General features: G+C 33.5%; 1 protein-coding gene across 1 annotated transcript in view; it reads right to left on the reverse strand.

The window, feature by feature from the left end:
* Window positions 1–430: 430 nt before the first annotated feature.
* The window catches only part of Tmem26 (transmembrane protein 26), a 41,579-nt gene continuing 19,016 nt past the window's right edge, over window positions 431–22,993 (reverse strand). Inside the window, exons 3-6 of the mRNA XM_026393747.2 lie at window positions 20,756–20,866; window positions 17,953–18,173; window positions 3,498–3,574; window positions 431–822 (exon numbers count right to left, since the gene is read on the reverse strand). Coding sequence (XP_026249532.2) covers window positions 431–822; window positions 3,498–3,574; window positions 17,953–18,173; window positions 20,756–20,866 — 801 coding nt within the window. The remainder of the gene's footprint in view (window positions 823–3,497; window positions 3,575–17,952; window positions 18,174–20,755; window positions 20,867–22,993) is intronic.

The following is a 22,993-nucleotide window of genomic DNA, read 5'->3' on the forward strand; positions in this document are numbered from 1 at the left end:
AGAGGGACATTGCAGAAAAGATTAGACGAGATAGTCTGACAATGCAGCCAAAGTTCAAAGCTTCTATATTTTCAGGTAACAGCTGCGACAGTTTGTCTGCACTAAATCTTTCCAGGGCATGTCACGGCAACCCTGTCCATAGCTTTTGAAACAGTTCAACACAAACAAATCACTTAGCTATTGAACAACTATCACATCTGATACCATCACAAGGAGGTTGTAGCCATAGCCACTAATCAAATGCTCCTTCCATTTTGTAAAAAAAAGAGAAAATTCTTCTGCTTTGACTTAAGATCACTTAATTATATTCATGTTGTTTCTTTGAAAATTACCATATGAAAACACTGGGGGAAAAAGAAGAAGGTGTACACGTCTGTAAGAAGAAACCAAAAGTCAAAATTTGTAGCTGCATGCTGCAGAGAAGAAATCACTATGGTGTCAGATGGCAGTCCTCCGAGGTGACTGGGGAGGCCTGCAAAGGAATGGACAGGCCCTCCTTTGACCCAGAGGGTTGAGCCAGGTATCTGTGCTGTGCACTGGGGCCCTCTGAAGGGTGCCTCAGGGAAGCACGGAATCCCAAGGCCAACACCACCAGGCGGTAGAGGTGCAACACCACCACGAGGAAATTCTTCACCGCGAAGAACACCAGCATTTGATTGATCACTTTAAAATAGGTGATCAGTATGAGCCTCACCACAAGGAACGGGCCATCTTGTATGAAGACAGTGATTCCGATGTTCCACAAAGAGGAGCTGCACTGGCAGAAGAACTGCTTGATGTATCCCCGCCTTGTCACAGCCAAGGGGCACTCGATGTGATGTACTGAAAACACAAGACAGACCCATGAGCGGACCTCTCTTAAATGCAGAAATGGAAGACAGAGGAAATCAGACAAGTCAATCACCATGGGCCCTCTACTAGTAAATGGTGGGAGATGACTCTGATTTAATTTTGTCTGGAACAGGTGAACGCTCCCTGGTCCTTCCCAATGCATGGGTTTCATTAACTGAAAAAAATAAATTTCAAATCAGCCTCTAGATCTCACTCTGAGGAAGCCTCAGTTAAATAGAGTGTTAAACAGAGAATAAAGCATTAAGGAGACTGCCCCGTGTGTCTTGGAGGCCTGCACTGTAGGATGGCCGTTCAGAAGTGGACTCAAGGCCTCATCTTGGGGAGTCTGGCTGCGAGATAATGAACAGCTTATTTCTTGCCTCAGTTTCTTCCTTTGAAAACTGGGATAACCGTCTGTGTCTGTGTGAGGACAGGGTTTTCTACTCATTGGTTCATTTTGTTTTAATTAGAAATGACACCTCTGCTTCTCTTCCCTCTCTCATTCAATCTTCCCTTTGGAATGATGAGTGGCTTCCTTGACTGTTAAATTTGACAACGTGTACCTGAGTCAGATCATTCTAGAACTTCTCATTAGTATCTACCTATTTTCTTTCTGACTGACTCAGTCATATGTGTAAAATGTGCTGTGAAAAATCCAAGCGCTTATAATCAAATTCAAATTTAATTCATGTCAAACACATTTTTCTAATGGGGGAAGAGTCCAAATAAATGCCATTGTTATTTTATTTTGTCCTAATTTCTTATGCTTTTGTTTCACAGTTTCCTAGAAAGACTGGATATAATTACTGATTTTCCAGTTGTACAAAAGGAGGTCCAATCAACAGATGAACCTTTTTGTTTTAATTTCTAAAATGTAAATTTAATTCAGGGTCAAGGACAGAAAATAATCCTTTTATAATAATGAAGCCTTCCATTTGGAGTTTTCAAACAAAGAATGCCTTCCTTTACTGGAGCCTGCAAATATTATGAAGTTGCTTTGATATGGGTGAACATAATGTACTGTTTGTTGGAAAATACAATAGTGATTTAGTCAGAAGTAACATTTGGTCTTTGTTTTTCTAACAGCTGCATAACATTATCACCCCTGAAAATTTACAAAATTTCTTTCTTAAATAAAAAAAATTTCTTAGCAAGGCTATAAACCACAATGAGAGGATGAGGATAAGCATAGTGAATGACAAAATAAAAACCAACATAAAAATCAGTAACGGCTTTTCCTAAGAAGTAAGAGTCCGGAAGTGGGTCCAAGAGGGCCCTAAAAGTATTACTGGGTACTTACAGTGATGGGCCTGAATATTCTATCAGCAGACCAGATGACCAGCTAATATTCTATCAGTTGATTAATAAGGATTATGCACCTTCTAGGGCACACTCTAACAAAATCAGTGTGTATGTGTGTGTGTGTGTGTGTGTGTGTGTGTGTGTGTGTGTTAGAATATAATTGTTTGTCATTATTAATTAGTAATTAGGTTTTGGTTTTTTGAAAAAGTTCCAGCAACTCTTTCCATCTGTTCTGATGACAAGTTTGTTTTGCAAAGTGGAAGCTAAGATCTAAAATGGTCTCAGTTATCTGAGCTTATCGAAGTGAACCAAAAAAAAAAAAAAAAGAAAAAAGTTAAATATGTTAAATATGCCTGTCCTAAGGATTCATTCTAACCCTGAGACCAGCAGATAGAGTATTTTAAAAAAAAGCCAGACTAAGAAAAATGTAATAATTAAATTCCAGAATTTCTCCAAAGTGAGGAGTTACCCAGCAGAATTGCAAAACTCCATGGTACCAAAAAGCTGTGGTATGGCTCCATGTCAACCCTGTCCAGCTGAACTTTCTGAGATGGTAAAAATTTCCACATCTTTACTCCCATATCCATATCCAATATGGGAGCCACATGTGGCATTTGAGCACTTGAAATGTGGCTAGTGTGACTAAGAAACTAAACCAATAGTTTTAGTTAACTTTAATTAATTTAAATTTGAAGAGCCACACATGGCAAGTGGTTACCATGTTGGGCAAAGCATCTGTACATCCTTGCTACTATGAACTGTCCAGGAAAAAGCTTGCTTCTTGCAAAGTCTTTAAGGTTTATATATGGATTCAAGTAAAATCAAATGTCATTACAAGGGCTGCCATGGAGAAAAACTTTAATTTTTCATTTGTGGCCCACAAATATCTATTATTCCCCCAATACATGGCTCTTACATAGGAACAAAAATAATCCCTTACGAATATCAAAGAGATACTACTTTTATGCCAGGAACTTGCTAGACTCTTTATAAACTTTATGTTCATCACAAGAGCCATCAACCCTCCCTATCATGATTATAATTACATTTCATGGTTGAAGAAACTGAGCCACAGACACACTAAAAAATTTTCAGGGGATTTTACAGATCATAAATGGTGAATCCATTATTTTAGTGAATATACAGTTGTGTGATTGTCCACTGAACTATCTTCAGCTCATTATGCACCAGTGGATCCACTCATGGCTTCCCAATGTTCCCATCTACTTTCCTCCTAAGCTGAACTGTAACTAATTCTGGAATATCAAAATGATAATTCTCTCAATTGTTTTATTAACTTTAGCAGAGTTTGCAATCAAGGGTTTTAATCTGATGTTTCTTTGCATAATTATCAAGACGTTTACCTGCCAGGTCCAGTGGAAACTGCAACATACTCCATGTCCATAAAGCAAGGATGATACAGACTAGCTTAGGGTTATTCCTAGAATGCAACAAAATTTTAAATTAGTAGTAAAACATATGATCACATGCAGAGTATAGAAAGTTTCTCAACCCACATATGAATCTATTCTTAATAAACCTCTTACAACTTGGAAAAATATGTAGGTGATATCATAAATCCATGAAAAAAATCCATGCATAAGGAATAATGAAAAAGAAATGAAACATAAAAAATCTAAAACTTACACTCAACATAAGCATGAATTATGACAAAACCCCTTGTTCCCACATTGCTCATCAGTTTTACAAGAGAATGGAAACATTATGGGAGAGAAGTGTAAGGAGGAAATGTTAGATATTGACATGGATGTTGAGAGGTCTGACTTCAAGAAATTTCAGGGGAGACGCTGATGATTCTTCCAGGATTATAAGTGTCTAATTGAAAATGTCTCCCAAAGGGTAAGATAATGCTTAAAATTAAAAAGTTAAGCATGTGAAAGAAAAGTGTCTTTAGGTGGAAAAAAAAATGGGGCGATAAATAAATATTTGATAAATAAAGACTTATACCAGATACTGGACTGTAAAACAAGGAATATGTCTATTTCATCTACTGCTGTATCCTCTGTGTCTAGAACAGTGCCTGGAAAGTAACAGGCTGTTTATATAAATATATAAATATAGTTACACACACACACACACACACACACACACACACACACCCAAGGCTTCATGCTTGCTAAGCAAGCACTCTACTGCTGAGCTACTTCCCAGCTCAGGACTCAACGTACATTTATTGAAGGAATCATTCAATATACACAAGGGCCTGTGCTTGGGCCAATATACAGATATATTAGAGCTAAGAAAATGGTGTAGAAGACTAAAGTCAGAAAGAATAGGGGTAATGGAAATGCAAAGAATATTTTAAAAGAACCAATGTCATTTTTATTTTTAGCAAGAATACAAATGAAGTTATCAACTTGAAGTCAGTGATGAACAACAGATTTTTGTTTCTCTTTTGTCAAGAGAGATTTTCAACTGGAGAGGGCTAGAAAAGCATCAGGGAAGAGTAATTGAAACCAAACTAAATAGGGTGATTGTGAGGGATAAATGCTTCAAGTGTTGAGACCCTGAAAAATAAAATTTCAAAACTCTGAGAGAATTTGTAAATGAGATTTTTCTGAGCCATCGTGATCCGTCCTGGCAGTTAATGGTGGAGACAATATTGGTGACAGGGAAAAAAAAAAGCCTCAACTTCCAAAAAGAAGCAGAAATATATCTTAAAATACAAAAGGCCCATTAGTTTTAATGCCTATTTAGATTATACAAGTGATTCTTCAAAAGATTTCTGAGAACCCTTATAGAAGAAGACAGTAATTACCAGGAATCAGCACAGGTTCTCAGTGAACAATTGCACTGCTCTAAACTTATTTCTTCTGCTTCCTTTTTAGAAATAGAATTGGATAACCAAGCAGGTGATGCCACATAAATTGATGATAGACATTTGGATTTATAAAAAGCTTCCTGGAGAAAGTTTCCCAAACGGTCCTATTAACAAAATTAAGAAATGTTCTGGGTGTGAGTACTTCAAGGCTGATTCCTAACCATGTAAATGACTCCCTAGGAGTCCTCTGATGAGTTGCTGCAAGATCATTCTCTGATTCTGTTCTACTTCACATTCCATCAAGGGCCAGGTTGACAACACTGATGGGAGAAAGGCTTCTCACAGGCACATGTGACTAGGAACTTTGGCAGAAAATCAGGAATTAGAAAGGCACAATCAGAATTCCAAAAGATGGAACTGGATAAACCTAAATTAGAAAGAAAGGCTAGAAGAGAGAGCATTTCAGAAGCAGCTTTGAAAAAGGCTCCAGGGTTTTCCCTTACTCTTACATAATTATAAATCCACAGGGTGAACTGATTTGTGATTTTCCAAAATCAAATGCAATTGGCCAACTCACAAGAAATAGAAAATCTAGAATTTTAAGTGGAAGTGCCTTTGGAACGTGGACATCATATTTCTCTCTTTGTAACATCTGTATCTATACTCATTTTCTATACACAATAAGTGCCTGGATTTTAAAATAATGTTACCTGTGGTTTCCAACCTTGAGACTTGTGTAATAGGCAGTTTTCTAAATGATCACTTCATGATCTCACTTGATTCTCATATCAACTCAACAAAGTAGGCATAATTATCATTCACATTTGACTAAGGAGGAAACTGAGTCATAGAGAATCAAGGTACATTGTCTAAAGTAACATGGTTTTAAGAATTAAGAGCAGAAAATTTCTACCATTACATTATGCTATTTCCAGGAATGGAATGGAAAGTTTTAACCCTACTCTATTCTATAATACTCAGAACACACCTGAAATATTATGCATTATGCTTCATGGTAAATTTGTAAATTTATTTGTTCCAATGGGGAGAGACAACTATGGTAAGGGAATTTGGAGCTGTATTAGATGTGGATTGCTTAAGAAACTGAAAACCATACAAGTTTCCTTTAAAGTTTTGGTTAATATGTTTAAAGGGCTATAATGGGGAAAAGAAAGTAAACATATCTGTGATTTCACAGGGACAATTCAGGCTCAAAGCATCTGGTTGCATCTGTAGGAACCCAAATTTCATCACAACAGAAGAAAATACTTTCTAATAATATTAACTCAAACCTGAATAAGTTGCTACTTAAATCCATATATCCTGTAATAGGATTTTTCAAATAGACCTACAGAAGAACTCGTTAATGTTTTGGAGAGGACTTTTCAGTAGATGCAAAATAGATTTTTCCTAAGATGGTCACTTCTGAAGTCTTTTGTAATCCCAAACTTCAATAATTCTCATAAAAACTCATATGCAATTTGTCTGCAAGGCAGTAGAATGTGGTGGTAATGCATGGGATCTAGTAGAAAGTGATCAGAATTTAAATATCAGCTCCCACTCTCTCTAGAGAAATAGGATGAGGGACTCTCATCCTGGATTGATCAATTATAAGCTACATGAATATATAAAGTAGTTTAGCATCTGCATGCTTTATTTTACCCATCTGCACTATGAGGATAACCATAACAATAGCTATTAGATTTTATTTGATTGTTTTAAGTGTATTATTTTACTATATTAAAGATAGAAAGATCTTGGAACAACACCTAACACAGGTTAAGTGTGAGAAAACCCTGCAAGTCAGTTTTATTTTATTACAGGTAATTTTGAGACTTTCTAACTATATATTTTTTTTTCTTATAAAATGGAGATAATGGAACTCTCAGCTCATAGGGCTACTTTAAGGGCTAAATAACTCATTAAAGAACTTCTTGGCACACAGCAAATGACAAATAGGCATTACATTCTTGTTGTTGTTATTATTATTGATGATGATGATAAAGATGATGATGTTAACTTGCTTCTTATATTCTTTCATGTCTCAATTTTATCCTCTTAGGAAATAGGGACAAATTATAGCCTAACATTGCCCTAACCTTGCAATAATGAATGTTTATTTTTACACATACATATCTATCCACATATAAAATACGGAAGAATATAGGTATTGGGAAAGATATTGGTAAAACTAAAAAAAAAAATCACATTGTAACAGTGGGTCTGAAAATTTTAAAGCAGACAAATATGAATTATTGAATCACACAGTGAAATTACTCAAAAAGGTTAAATGTTGGAATGAAAATAAATCACTGAGCTAAAGTTGCAAAAGTCAAGATTTTCAAAGGAACTTGGGGGTGGATTTATCCACCATGGATCCATGTGTATAATCCACCTTCATGCATGTCAACTGAGGAGCATGGCAGGCAATGGCCTTCATAAAGAGAAAAAGATCTTGAGAAGTATGATTATTGATGTATCAGTTTCCTACTTGGAAGGATAAAAACTGGCATTTGGTGGATCAGCACCCCATCCTGTGCTGCAAATTAAAAATAAAGTCATACTTTTCCAACTTGCTTAACTAATTCTTTCTGGAAATATAAATATTCTTATAAACAATGATAATCAGTGAAGAAAATTTAGCTAGCTTTTAAGAAGTCATTTGACAAAACACATAAAGAAAATAAGAAATACATGAGACAAGGAAAAAGAAAGAAAACAAAGTGTAAACTAGCCTCGAAGAAATGTCTCATTAAGCAAAATAAAGAGAAATTAAGAAAAAATACAGTAAAAATACAGTAAGATTCTTCTTTGTGTACTAAAATACAATGAAATACCAGTAATGTTATGGAAATAAATTTTCTTCTTTGTAAATGATTTGTATTCAGCAAAAGATTGCACAATGATTTCCAAATTATGAATGGCCAATAAAACTCCTCCTGGCAATGATGTTGGAATTCAGACTCATGACAATGTCAGAAGGTGGGTACAGCAAAATCAAAAGGTCGGTAAATCTTTCCCCCAACAAATAAGTATAACACCAGACAAATTGTCAAAAATAACCATCCCAGGCTATGGAATGCAACCAGAGGCAAACAACAAATTGATTAGCATTTATTCATGAAAATGTCGGACTTCAGGTAAAGAGCAGGGAGAATCTGCAGCATTTTTACTCATGGATATTGTCATATCTGCAGCTTGAGTGTGTTCAAGAAAAATTGCACTGGACAGAATTAAACAGGCAAGGAAGAATTAATTCAGCACTCTTGCAAAAAGGAAGATAGATTGAACACAACTCTGCTGAAACAAAAGATAGGAGTTTTTAAGTACTGGGGCTAGCTAGTGGGAAAGTTCAGGGTGGAGGGTGGTCAATGTGACTAGATCATTTCTGTTTGCTAATTGTTATGTTGTGCTCTTACACTGACACATAGACTGGAATTTATCTTTCTTCATGATATTTTTTACATTTACTATATACGTTACTGCATTTAAAAGACCTGGCTCCTAGATCCTTGAAAAAGACATTCTTGGCTTTTCAACCCTCAAGATTCTGGGAGAAGATTTACATCTCAAAGAGATGGAGAAAAGATTTACAATTTCAATTTTGTTTTTTTAAATAAAAGCTCTAGGAAAAAGGAAGCCTGGACTCTAGGCAGTAAAAGCACACAAAGTTAATTCAAGTTGTGAACATGTTAAGACCCTCTTGATCAGTAGGAATGGTCGTTTTACCAAAAAGTGCTTGGCGATGAAAACCAGAGGCCCCTTGCGGCCTGAGGTTTGGAAAGAAGTATGAAATCTCACACTCAGAGGTGTGGTCAACATAAGTAACAAACTTCCTTGGAAATTGAAGGGAAAATCCATAGCTCTTCTATTTTGAGGTTGCAATCCCACTTGGGATTGATAGGTAGCAGACAGATGTGAGAGGTGGGAACATGAATTTAAGAGTAAATTCTGTAGACGGGGTCTACTGTGCTGACTCCCACATGCTTTTCTTTAAAAAAAAAAAAAAAGAAAAAGAAAAAGAAAAAAAAGAAGAATCAAGGCCAATCTGGCCCTGCCCTAGCCTAAGTCAATAGGATGTAGTACATTTCTCAGCAAACAACCTTTTATCTGTAGAAGAAATGCAGGCTCAAATGCTCCTACCCTGTCAATAAAAATAAATACAAGTTACCATAAAGGGGGAACTTTTGTGATCTTTATGCAGACCAGATTTCAGAATTCAGAAAGACACAAGAATCAGAAACAAAAGCCTACCAACTAGAAAATCCGTAAGAACAAGTTCCAATTAGAACCAGTCGGCCCAGACCAAGGTAACCCTGGGTTGCTTTTAGATCGTTAGCATGTCACTATAATAGTAAAATTTCCCCTCCATGGGGTTAGACCACACACAGCAGGGACTTGAAAGTCTGAAGCAAATTTGCTGCCAGTCAAATGACATGAAGTGGACCTGGCTGAGGCTCTCTGGAAACTTCCCTGGGAATCTAGAATGAAACTGGACAATGAGGGTCTAAATTGACTCTCTCCTTTCTGAGAGGAACCACCCACTCTACTTTTTGTCCTTGACAGTGTCTTTATTCATTTTTCCTTTCCCTTCTGATAAACTCCTTCCTGCTATTATGTGCAGGATTTGAAATCCTTCCTGCGGGGTTACAAAGAACTTGTCATGAATCCCTGTGGTTGTTTCAACTCCACGGGTGGATCTCTCTGTGCAACAGCCGAATGATAAGCTAACTTTAAATACAATGGAGACATGGTCAAAGTGAGAGAGGTAAAAAAGAGCCCAGATAAGTTCTCCTTCCTGTATGGTGACTGACTAAGAAATCGCTGGCAGTGCAAAGAAGACCCGAAAGGATCTAGTTTAAATTAAAAGATGAAGTATACCTGGAATCTTCCTGAACTTTAAATGTGCTGCTCAATCCATACACAGATCAGAGGGTAGTAATCCTAAAGGATCAGTATTTGGTGACAAGCTCTGCCCAAATTACCAACTAATCACAAGTTTTGATGTGGCCACTGGAATGCTAAGCTAAAAGTAGAACTAAGAATTTTAAAAACCGGAGACATCAGTGATTGTAATCCAAAGAGAGGTAGATTCCTAGGATTAGGTAAACTAAAACAACAAAGGAAGAAACCTGAGGTGATGATGGGGAAGTTTGAAAATGTTCAGTTTTCCACAAAGAAAGTATGTGAAATGCAAAATGTAGAAATGTGGGACCTATAATTACTCTGCAGTGGAGGGACAGTCAGTAGAAACTCACCCTAATGGGGCTTAGACAGTAACGTCAGCAGAAAAAGACATCAAAACAGACAATGTGTATAGTTGAAAGAATGAATTCTGTTTTATAAATGAAAGGAATATCTGATGTCAGTGACTTAAATAAAAAAATCTAATAATGAAATAGCAAAAATATGAAATTATCAAAGAGAAGCTTTAGAGTTGAAAATATATAAATTGAAATGAAAAATTCACTAGACAGACTCTGATTTTTTTACTCTCTGTCTAGATTTGAGATGGAAAAAGAAAGAACCAGTGACCTGGGAGATAAATCGATGGAAACTATCGAATCTGAAGTTCAGCAAGTAAAACAGATTGAAGAAAAATCAATTGATGGAACATGGTCAAGGATGTGCATTTTTAATAGGATTCCCAGCAGAAAAAGCAAACAGAGCAAGGAAGTTATTTAAAGATATAATGGCTGAAATATCTTAAAGAGAAAATAATTTACAGATCCAACTTCAACAAAGCCTTATAAAGATGAAAAGCAAAGAGAAATGCACCTGGACATATCACAGTCAAACAACTAGAAGACAAAGAGAAAAAGAAACCCTGAAAATAATGAAGAGAAAATTGATTCATCATGTGCAGGATACCAACAAAATAACTAATGATTAATATCTAATATGAAACAGTGAAGATCAGAAGACAATGGGATAGTATATATAAATCCTGAAAGAAAAATAAAGTGGTAAACCAAGAATTCCATCTACAACAAAACTATTCTTCAAACATCAAGACAAAATAAACACATTTCCATGTAAAGAAAGACAGAAGAGTGTGTTAATTAGCCCATTTGCCTTAGAAGAAACACTAAATGAAGTCCATTCTGATGAAGGGAATTACATTAGACAGTAATTTAAGTCCACCTGAAGGAATGAAGAGTATCAAAATAGAAAATCTAGAGGCAAACAGAAAAGACATATGAAATATTATATGACCATATAAATAGCTTCTTCTCTTAACTTTACTTTTTAAAAAAAAACAAAAGATTGGTCTGGTAACATGCAGTAACATGCTCACCTGGCATGCACGGGGTGCTGGGTTTGATCCTCAGCACCACATAAAAATAAAATAAAGATGTGTCCACCGAAAACTAAAATATAAATATTAAAAAATTCTCTCTCTCTCTCTCCTCTCTCTCTCAAAAAAAATTAAAAAAACAAAAGATTATAAAGAATAATAATAACATAACTATGTGGTTTGGTTTGTAGCATACAAAGACATATATATGTACAACCATAATAGTAAAAAGAAGGGGGATGAAACGGAGTTATGGGTAAGGAAGCAAATGAAGCTATAGAGCTGTGATCAAATGGAGAAATATTGGTGTGCTTTGCTGGAACTAAAGTTAGCATTAATCTATGAGAAGGTCTAAACAAGTAAATACACATTTTTCTCAAGCACACATAGAATATTCTGTGAGGTAGGCTATATTCTAGATAAATAAATCTTAATAAATTAAAAATATTAAATCATTTTAAATTATATTTACGGACTATGATAAAAGTAATTTTTTTAAAAAAAATTGGAAAATATCCATATATTTGAAGTTAAATTTCTTTTTTATAAATACTCACACAAGGGAAAATCACAGGAGAAATTGCAAAATATTTTGAATTATATTAAACAAAAGGATAATTTGTCAAAATTTATAATGCACTGGAAAAGCACTTTGTAAAGGGAAATGGATGGCTTTGGATGTTTATGAGGAAAGAAAGAAGGTCTCAGATCAATAGTTAAAGTTTCCACATTTAGAAACTAGAAAAAAAAAAGAACAAATTAAATCCGAAACAAGCATAAGGTAGAAAACAAACAACAGAGCAGAAATGATTGAAATGAAAATAGAGAAAATCAATAAAATCAAAAGCTGGTTATTTTTGAAGATTGACAAAATCAGTAAATACCACCAAACAAAACAAACAAGTAAACAACTCCCCTCTAGGAAAAAGGTGGAGAATGACAAATAGCCAAACCGAGAAATGAAAAAGAGGGTATCACAACTGATTCCATAGACTTTAACATGTAGTAAGTGAATAATATGGACAATTTTATGCCATAAATTAGAAACAAATGAAACTGAACATCTAGAAAGAAAAATACAACCAAAATTAACTAAAGAAAGAGAATATATAAATAGACCTATTAGAATCAATGATCTTGATTTGGCGAATTAAAAAACAAGCAAACGGGCTGGATTGTGGCTCAGCGGTAGAGTGCTCACTTAACACATGCGAAGCCCTGGGTTCAATCCTCAGCAACACATAAAAATAAATAAATAAAATAAAAGTATTGTGTCCAATTACAACTAAAAAAATAAATAAATATTAAAACAAACAACATTTAAAACTTCTATAAAGAAGAGCCTGGGCCCAGAAGTCTTCCTAGGTGAATTCTACAAATACTTAAAGAAGAAATAACAAAATTTTTCAAAGTAAAGGAGAGCATGCTCCTGGGGTATTTAATAAGGTCAATATAACCCAGATACAAAGGCCAGAAAAAGATGTTAGAAAAAGAACAGTAGAAATCAATATTCCTCAGGAGCATTGATATAAAAATTAGCAAAATGTTAGCAAACTGAATCCAGGAACATTTAAAAAAGAGTATACAACATAACTAAGTAGAATTTATTAAAAATACAATGAGAGTGGTTTAAAATCTAAAAATTAGTTAATATAATATACTTTTATAGAATAAAGAACAACTAACATAAAATCATCTCAAAAAAAAAAAAGCAGAAAAGGGATTTAACAAAATTCAACACCCATAAACACTTATAAGGGGAGAGAAAAACTTCCAGTAATACAAATATAAAAGGGAATTTAGTCAAGTTGATAAAGATGATCTATGTATAACTTAACCTCACATTATCCTTAATAGACAAAACATTAATCTCTTGAGATTGAAATATTCACACATTACTTCTTTTCAACATTGAAAAAAAAGTTTCTTGCTGTGCACTATTTCAAGAAAAAGAAACTAAAGGCATATGGATTAGAAAAAAATAAAAACTGTCCTTATTCACAAATGTCCTTATATGTAGAACACATTGAGGCATAGGACAAATAAGCAATTTAGCACAGTTACTGGGTACAAAATCATCATACAAAAAATTGTGTTTCTATATAGCAATGAAAATGAAATTAAGAAAGTGCTTGTGTAGCAAGAGCATTCAAAAAATAAAATATATAGGAGAAAAACATTTTGGAACAACGTGAGACTTGTACATTGAAAATAGCAAAATGTTACTAAGACAAATTAGGGAACATCTTTACACAAAAATGAGACGTTTCAACAACAAGACATAATATTGACAAGATACCAACTCTTCCCAAACTTACCCTCTGATTTAGTTATTTCCTATCAAGGCCACAAATTTTTCTTTTTATTTTGTTTGCTTTTGCTAGAACTGAATAAGGTAATCATGACAATTTGAAGGAAATGCAAAAGACCTTGAATAGCTAAGTCATTTTTTTTTTTTATGAAAAGAAATGTCAGAGGACTTCAAGTATCTCATTTCAAAAGTGACAGTAAAGCTACAGTAATCATGATAGTGTGGCTTTGGTATAAAGACAAACATGTAGTTTAATGGAACACAATAAAAAGTCCAGACAAAATCCCTTAACATCTGTGGTCAATTGATTGTTGATGAAGATGCCAAGGCAACTTGATAGGAAAAGAATATTTAAAAAAAAATATTGTTGGAACAATTAATCCCAGCTTGGGCAATGAACAGGGCTGGGACAATGACATATTTTTTAAAAAGCAAGTTGGAAACTTACCTCACACTATACACAAAAATGAAGTCAAATTGGACAATAAAAATAAATGAAAGAATTTTAAAAGTTCCTTTAAAAAATTGAAGAGAAGGTATTTTTGATTTTTAATTTTTAATTTCTGATTTATTATTTCTTAGATATGATACCAAGAAGCATGATAGAAAAGAGAAAATATTGACAGCTTTGGACATCAAAATTTTTAAACTGTGTTCTTCAAAAGATAACATTATAAAAATAAGTGGAATAATGGGTATCGATACTTGCATTTATATAACTGATAAAGGACTTGTATCTAGAATATATTTTAAAACTGTTACAGCTCACTAATAAAATAGTCCAATTTGAATGAACAAAAATTTGTTAGGCTTGGTGGCACAGACTTCTAATCCCAGCGACTGGGGAGGCTGAGGAAGAAGGATCACAACTTCAAATCCTCAGCAACATAGTGAGACCCTGTCTCAAAATAAAAAAATAAAAATGGGGATATGGCTTAGTGGTTAAACACCCTGTGGTTTAATCCCTGGTACACTCCTTCACAAAATAAAGTGGGCAAAAATTTTAATAGGCACTTCAAAAAATATATATAAGTAGCTAATAAGCATGTGCAAAGATAATGAATAATGTTCATTGTTAAATACAAATTAGAGCCACAATGAAAAAAAAAGTCTGAACAAGAATATGGAGAAAATGGAACTATCATTCATTGCTGGTTGGGAATATAAAATGGTAAAGCTACTCTAGAAACACTGTGACAGTTTTTTAAAAAGTTAAATATGCACTTAAAATAAAATTAGTCCTTCTACTTCTAGGTAATTATGGGAGAGAAATGAAAACATATGGAAATGTTGGTAAATGAATGTTCACAGCAACATCACTCTTAATAGCATAAAGCTATAAGTAATGTGCATATATATCCACTAAACAGATAAACAAATGTGGCACATGCATAAAATGGAATAGTATGCAACAATTAAAACAAGAACCAGAAAGATTAACATGGATGAACCCTAAAACATTATGCCAAATGAAAAAAAAGACAAAAAAGAATACCTATTTTATAATTCCATTTACATGAAATTTCTAAAACATAAAGATCTGTGCAGGCAGAAAGTAGGTTAGTGGTTGCTTATGGTGGGTGGCAGAAGTGAAAATAGATGGCAAATAGCCATAATATTTTTTAGAGTAATGAGAATATTCTAAATCTAGATTTTATTTATGGTGCCACAAATTTATAATTTGACAATATCATTAGACTTTAGAATTAAAATAACTCAGCTTTTTGGTGTTTAAACTCTTACTCCATAAAGCTGTTAGAAAAAAATTGTAAGATCATAAGATTCAGACACCTAGATAAATTCATAAAATTAATCAGATGAACTTTAGTTGTGCCAAAGGAGTAAATTGATTTATTATTCAAAAATGATATCTGACATATTATTTAAAATATAGGAAAGAGATTTAGGTGGAGCATGGTGGTGCACTCCTATGATCCCAAGTACTTGTGAGTTCCAGGACAACCTCAGCAAAACAGTGAGGCCCTTTCTCAAGTAAAAAAACTATATATATATATATATATATATATATATATATATATACACACACAATATATATATGACATATTTGTGATGTAGTTCTCATACCTCATTATTGTATTGTAGGCTTTCTTCTAAAAATGTCAGCTCAAAATATAGAATAAAATAAGAGAAAATAAAATGTCATAATAATAAGCTATGCTGAACAGACCACAATGAAGTAACCAATTTATTATAAACATCTTTTACTTAAACATTAGTTTATTCTTCCTGATAAAGGAAGAAGGCTATGTCTCAGTGGGAAGAGATTAAAGATCTCCTTTGAAAGACAGACATTTCATAGTGTCAATTCTTACAGTAAAGGCAGGACATGAGACAGGAAATCAGACCCTGGAAGCTGGCTTTTAGGAGACGAGAAAAATTCTAGATATACTTTAGGACTTGACTTTGGGTGTAGAGGACATTTGAGTAATGGAGGTACATGGGAGTAGAATAGAGATTACAAAAGGCCACTAAACACACTAAAACTTATATAAAATGGCATACTATTTGCAGATATTATGTGCACATTTTCCCATATACTTTAAATCATCTCTAGAGTACTTACAACACCTAATATAATGTAAATGCTATGTAAATAGTTGCTGCACTGTATGGTTTAGGGAAAAAAATGACCAGACAAAAAGTTTATATATACATTTTAAAATATTTTCTATCTGCATATGTAGAACCTGTAGATATAGCTTGCTTGGAATATGATACATGTTTAAAAATTTTAAAAATATACATTTGTGAAAGTATTCAGAGCGATATGTAGACCCCGAAAGGAATCGGGGGATTTAAATATCTTGAAATATCATGTGTTACCTAAATCCTCAATGAGTTGAAATAGACTTGTTTTGGGTAGAACTGAGCATCCTTCATGCAGCACTTGCTTCACCATTCACCGTGTGCTACCCATTCTCTGCCTGGAACCCTGCCTGGCACATGTTACCCAACAAATCCATTGTTGGTGAAAAAAGGCCTCGTGATTTTCAAAGATTTTTTTTTGAGACTGGGGAATTAAATAAACTTATTTAATAGTCAACATTTATTGGCAACCACAGATCTATAAATTGCTTCTTGATGTCATTTCTGGATGGGACTCATAAAGAGTCTAATAATTCAGTTTGGTATTTCTCAGATTTTTATGACTGGCCTGTAAAACATATCCCCCCCCCCATTTCCCTAAATATTTTACATGTATATATTTATTTCTAGAAAGCTATAGTTTTTTATCCTTGTATTGTCATGTCCCTGTCACTGTAAATACTTATTATTTTTATGTGATTTGTCATGATATTTTCACATTTTTCTTAGAATCACATTGTGTTATAATTATCATTAAACTACTTAAAAATAAATTATACAGTGTAAATCACAGACAAAATATAAGGCATTGAAACTACAGAAATAAACACTTTGAAGACAACGTACCAATTTAGATTTGACTCTTTTTAAAAGAATATGTCAACTTAATGAGCGAAAAGAAAAATTAATATCAATGAAACAAGAAATGATCTTGTAAAGATAACCAATGGTTATAAATATAATTTGTACTATAATTGAGATATTAAGATTACTCAATAAGTTAGTATATTTTGCTCAGCTTTATGTTATGTTGTTTGAGAAACACAGCATAAAGTAAACTGTAGCATTAAAAGCCAGCCTCATTCCAATTTATTTTTATAGCATAGTGCAAAACAACCCAAGCTTAAAGTACATTCAGGCACTGAGACTTAAATCCCTAATGGGAAGAAAGTAGTTCCATAAACAGATGTGATCATGGATTCTGAGTTTATTTGCTTGTGGCAAAAATAAAAGTACCAACTCAATAAGTTTTAATTTATAGGCATCTACACCAAAAAGCCTTTGGGCGCTTTGAACAAAACTGACTAAAAATAAAATTTTGTAAAATAAAACTTCATCTGCCCCATTCTACATCCACACAAGGGAATGTAAATTCTCCAACTGAAGAAGAGAGAGTTCTCCATGTCTTTTGGAATTACAGCTACACTGTACTCTAGAAGAGGATTTTACAATCAGTTCCTGGTACTTGGTAATGTGAAAGAGGAATTAGGGATGATTTTTCCACTACAGAAGTTTTCCCCATAAAATGGCCCCACTTGACCTATAGTCATTCAAGCACGCACAGCTTTTCTGTTCTCATCCACAGGCCATATTATGCGTCCTTTTATCTGGTAGAAATCTCCTTTCTGTAATAGTAGTGGTAGTAGTAGTAGTAATACTATAAACATCATATCAGTTCCAAGCATGTATCTGAATAGCTACAAATTGTATTATCTTAACATTGAACATATGAAATACTCAAATTCTTGATCATACGAGATACAAATAACAGAAAGAGAGGTGCATGGTACTAACCTTGAAAAGAAGCACTGCAGTACTTACCTCACATTATTTAATCCCAGAGTCTCACTGGTAAATTCCAGTATGTCAGCAGCTGTTCCCACAAACATAAGGAGAAGTTCTGAGAGCTCGTCTCGAGTGATGGCACCTCCAATAGGTAGAAGCCATCTTCCAATTATTAGCAGTAACAGGAATGTCTGATGGAGTCCCAAAGTCCAAGTCGTCTCACATACTGCAGATAAGTTATGTACAAAAACTTTGGCCTGTTTAACAGAAATGTCAGACAGAAGGATTATGAGCTTGTAGAGAGGTGCTTTCTTCACCACAGCTTTCAAGTTAGTTTGCATCTGTAGATGTATTCAGGAGTTAACCCTTCTCTCACTGATGAAAATAGCACTCTGTTCTGCTGAACACAGAAAAAAGAAATATACATCTTACGTGGACCTTAAGGTAAGGCTACAATTAGCAAGTAATTTAAACCTTATACTTCTGAGTGAGATTGCATATATGATATTTAAAGAGCCAATTTTGCAATGTTTTAAAGATCATTGCTCATTTTATTATACTCTATAACAAAGTATAATACATAGCAAAATTTTATAAATTCCATATTAAAATCACAAAAGGAGTCCTATAGTTTTCTTTTGCAGATTTAAAATCTGAATTTACTAACCTGAAGATATTTTTATCATAGTACAGTCTTCCCTTTCATTTATTATTGCCTTAAAACTGTATCTTATCAAGACAGCAAAAATGTAATAATGTTTACCATGTTATCTTAAGAAAGAGAATAGCAGTTATTATTTTTATTCTGAATATTTAACATATTATAAAATAAGTTTTAATTAGCAAGCAAATTTTCATCTGTCATTATTCTTAGACTCAGAAAAATTTATATTCTACTAATACATTTCCTATGAACTCTTTCGCTCATTTACCTTCTAAATAAAATTTAAAGTATATTTTGACCTTATTATGTTACAAATTTTTAAAGACTACTAGGTCTTAGGTCTTAAGAATGATAATTTAAACTTATTCATGCAAGTGATAAATATTTTGTGCAAAAATCTACTCCCTCTTGCTCACTTATCCCTCTTGATCACTTATTGATATCAAATGAACAAGTACAGGGAGAATAAAAGAAAAGGCAGATGCTAACTTGATTGAAATCATGCAAGGTCAAGAGTATTTCATTTGTACACTTCTTTATATTTTTCTATGAAACTTCACATGCATCTTATTTAATTCACAAAAGAACAACATTAGCAGGGAAGATATTAATTTTTTAATTGTCAGATGAAAAACTGAGAGAGACTAAGTAACTTGTCCAACATGATATAGATAAATTGGGATTAGAATTAGAATTAAAACCCAAGTTCATTCTATTCTTACTGACAAAATCAATATATTATTTTCAAGAACATGTTTCAGTGATAGGGATTCCTTGATTCTTTCTCTTTTATACCACTTTGAAAAAGGCCATAATAGCTTTGCCAAATACCAAACCCTTGAAGAAAAAGAAAGTCATTCTATGTTGGCTAAAACTCCCTTCTAACATACCTAAACAAATAATATAGGACAGAAGTCTAAGCTAGTTCAATAAGACAAGAAAAAGAAATAAAATATATACTCATGGATAAGGAACAAATAAAACTATTCTTATTCACAGAAAACAAAATTATCTATGTAAAAAATCCTAAAAAATTGATCAAAAATTTCCTATAACTAATAAGCAAATTTGCAAAATAAAGGTTGATATACAAAAGTCAAACTTTTTCCTATATACTAGCAAAGAATTAGAATTTGCAATTTAAAAAGCAATATCATTTGCATTATCCCCCTCAAAAATGAAATATTTTGGTATAAACCTAATGAAATATTTAGAGGAAAATACACACATACACACACACACACACACACACACACATTATATATACATGACGAAACTACAAAGTGCTTATCCAAGATGTCCTTCAGTAAGCAAATGGATAAATAAACTGAACAATGAAATATTATTCAGCACTAAAATGAAATAAGCTATCATGTCTGAAAATACTATATATTTGATGATTTCACCTACATAATATTATAGAAAAGGTAAAACTAAAAAGGCAGTAAAATGACCAATGGCTGTCAGTACTTGGCAGGAAGGAGAGGGATGAATAAATGAACACAAGACTTTTAGGGCAGTCATCATACTCTCTATAATTTTATAATGGTAGACACATGCCACTATTCCTTTGTCTGAACCCATAGAATGTACAATTTCAAGAATAAACCTTAGTGTAATCAATGGACTTTTAGTGATAATGAGATGGCCATGTAGATTTATCAATTTTTAACCAATATACTACTCTGGTGCATGACGTTGATGGTTGGGGGGGGGGGGACTGTGCATATGTGAGGGCAAAGGGCAAATGTGAAATCTCTGTACCTTCCTCTTGATTTAACTGTGAACCTAAACTGTTCTGAAAAACAAATATTTTTTTAAAAAAATTATATATATAAAATTAGAATACAAATGTGTTAATGATATAATTAAAATATTAGAATATCATATATTTTAGTGTATATATCTCCATTACATAGTATCTGAATTGTCTTTTAATACTGTAGGTTACATACAGTATTAAATTTATGTAAAATGTTTAAAATATATTACGTAAAATGTTTAAAAATAGATAACATACAATTATTTTGTGAATTTTCTGACCCAAACAATTAAGTTGGTAAACGTATTTAGGGAAGAATAAACTAGAAGTGGGCAGCTCCTTATGCTCTTGAAGTCCAACCGTTTGATGAATGTTTGATAGATCTTTTCATAAATGGTAGGAAAAGCTCTCACCGTCTCAATGATATTCACTCCATTGACTTTCTCCTTAGACATCAGGGTGGGATCCGTGTCTTCTCTTCTGCTGATGTTCTGTGACAATCCTTCAGATTGAACATCACAATGCTAAAAATGGTTGTGGTGGTGTCAATATGCAAAAAAAAAAAAGGCAATAAGGTAGAGTTTGAAATGAATTTAATCTCCAAGATATTATGAGCAGATATGTGATGCTTTATACATGACACATAAGCACTTACTAATATGTAAATACAGACTTGAGATAGAAAACCCCTTTTCAGTTAATTTGTGAAGAGGGTTAACTACCTGTCTTTGAGGCTCTTGAGGAAGCAGACTCTCTGAGTGACCATGAGAATTGCTGATTTGATAACTGATACCTGGAATCCCCCTTTACTGAACCCTGGAATAAGTATAATACGAACCAACAGCTGTAAAATGTAATCCTGGTCAGAACACTTACTTTCTTTCTTACCTGGAAGCCTCATTATCCAAAACACCATTCTGCTTAAATAAATAAACCAATTATTTTGAATCTTTCCTGTCAAATACTCTAACAAGTTTCTTTTTCTTTCTTTCTTTCTTTCTTTTTTTTTTTTTTTTTTTTTGGTTATGTTCAGTGGTACAGACATTTTAACTTTTGGTTGATTTAGGTATATGGAAAATTTGATGATTTAATTTCTGCAAGTGAAATGCACAAGATTATTATCCTGCAGATAAAAATGGAAAAAGTATATATAAGAGAGGAAAGAGACAGCACTTGAAAACATAGCTGTAGCCCATGCATATTTTATAAACTGGCTTAAAAAATGGTTGAAGAACTTTTAAACATCTGCAGTTCTAACACGTTTTTTTAAAACACACGCACACACACCACTACCACTATTACCACCCCATAGCCATGATTACACATTTGATTTTATAGAAAAATTACTTAAGAGGATAAAATATTGAAAGCTATAACGTGCTTTTTTCTTAATTTTACTGGACAGCCATTGATTCTTCTATGCTCTTCTTGAAAAAATAGAAAAGACTTGCAAGAAGCTGTTTTTTGTTTTGTTTTTTGCACAATGACAAGAATGATTTTTAAAAATGGCCATGTGCCATATCTCTAGGAGCAAAAATATAGCTGTTTGCACACTTTCTGTGTATGTGTGTGTACGTGTGTGAAACTAAAACTCTAAGAAAAAATAGTGGCAATTTAAATTTTGAGTTTAGATCCAAATCCTCATTGCAGAGTAGTATTGTGACTATAGCTAAGAACTTACTGGTCAATGGGACACAAATTTTGACCATTCTGTTTGCAGGTGTGAAAGCAGATGATTATATGTTAAAAGTGGTAACCTTCGCATGTTTTTGACATCCTTATCACTAAAAATCAACAGTAGTCTTGTTATTTAAGGAAAAAGTCATTCTTTAGTACAGTATAAGGCAACTTGGAAATAATAAATAGTTTTGCAGTCTATATTATGGTATTCAGACTTATTTGAGTTCCTCTCCACTTATGTTATTTTGTTAGAGACTGATGAGACTTTTTTTTAAGTATACCTACATAAAGACAGCAATGAACAAGTGATTTGACTCCTTCAGCCTAAACTGACTTACATTGTTTTTGTAGTTACATTGTTTACATTAATCACAGCATAGTGATTTTATGAAGATGACTTGGGTACCAACCTGCTATTTTTTCATGAACTATACCTTTAATATCTTAATAATTTCCACAGCATTTCTTTTTTTTTAAGAGAGAGAGAGGGAGAGAGAGAGAGAGGAGAGAGAGAGAGAGAAAATTTTTTAATATTTATTTTTTAGTTTTCTGAGGACACAACATCTTTGTTTGTATGTGGTGCTGAGGATCGAACCTGGGGCCGCACGCATCCCAGGCAAGTGCGCTACCGCTTGAGCCACATCCCCAGGCCCACAGCATTTCTTTAGGTCAAACCAGTCTATGACACCATTAGACCAGAGCATTTCCATTAGTTTAATTATGCCACTTCATAAGCAAATCTCACTAATGGTTAAGGTCACATTTGTCATAGCTGTTTTGTTTCCATGCATTCCACTAATTTCTGGAATGAAGGTACCAAATTGGTGATCTAGGGGAAATATCTTTATGAAACAGGTCAGATGTTTTGCTCATGCCATATCATAGATTAGAACATTGAGGATGTAGAATAAATGGTAAAATGTGAAAGGAAATTAAATTACTCTTTTTCATCATGAAAACTTCAGATGCAA

The sequence above is a fragment of the Urocitellus parryii genome, chromosome 5 (genome assembly GCF_045843805.1).
Source record: "Urocitellus parryii isolate mUroPar1 chromosome 5, mUroPar1.hap1, whole genome shotgun sequence".
In the NCBI taxonomy this organism is placed as follows: domain Eukaryota; kingdom Metazoa; phylum Chordata; class Mammalia; order Rodentia; family Sciuridae; genus Urocitellus; species Urocitellus parryii.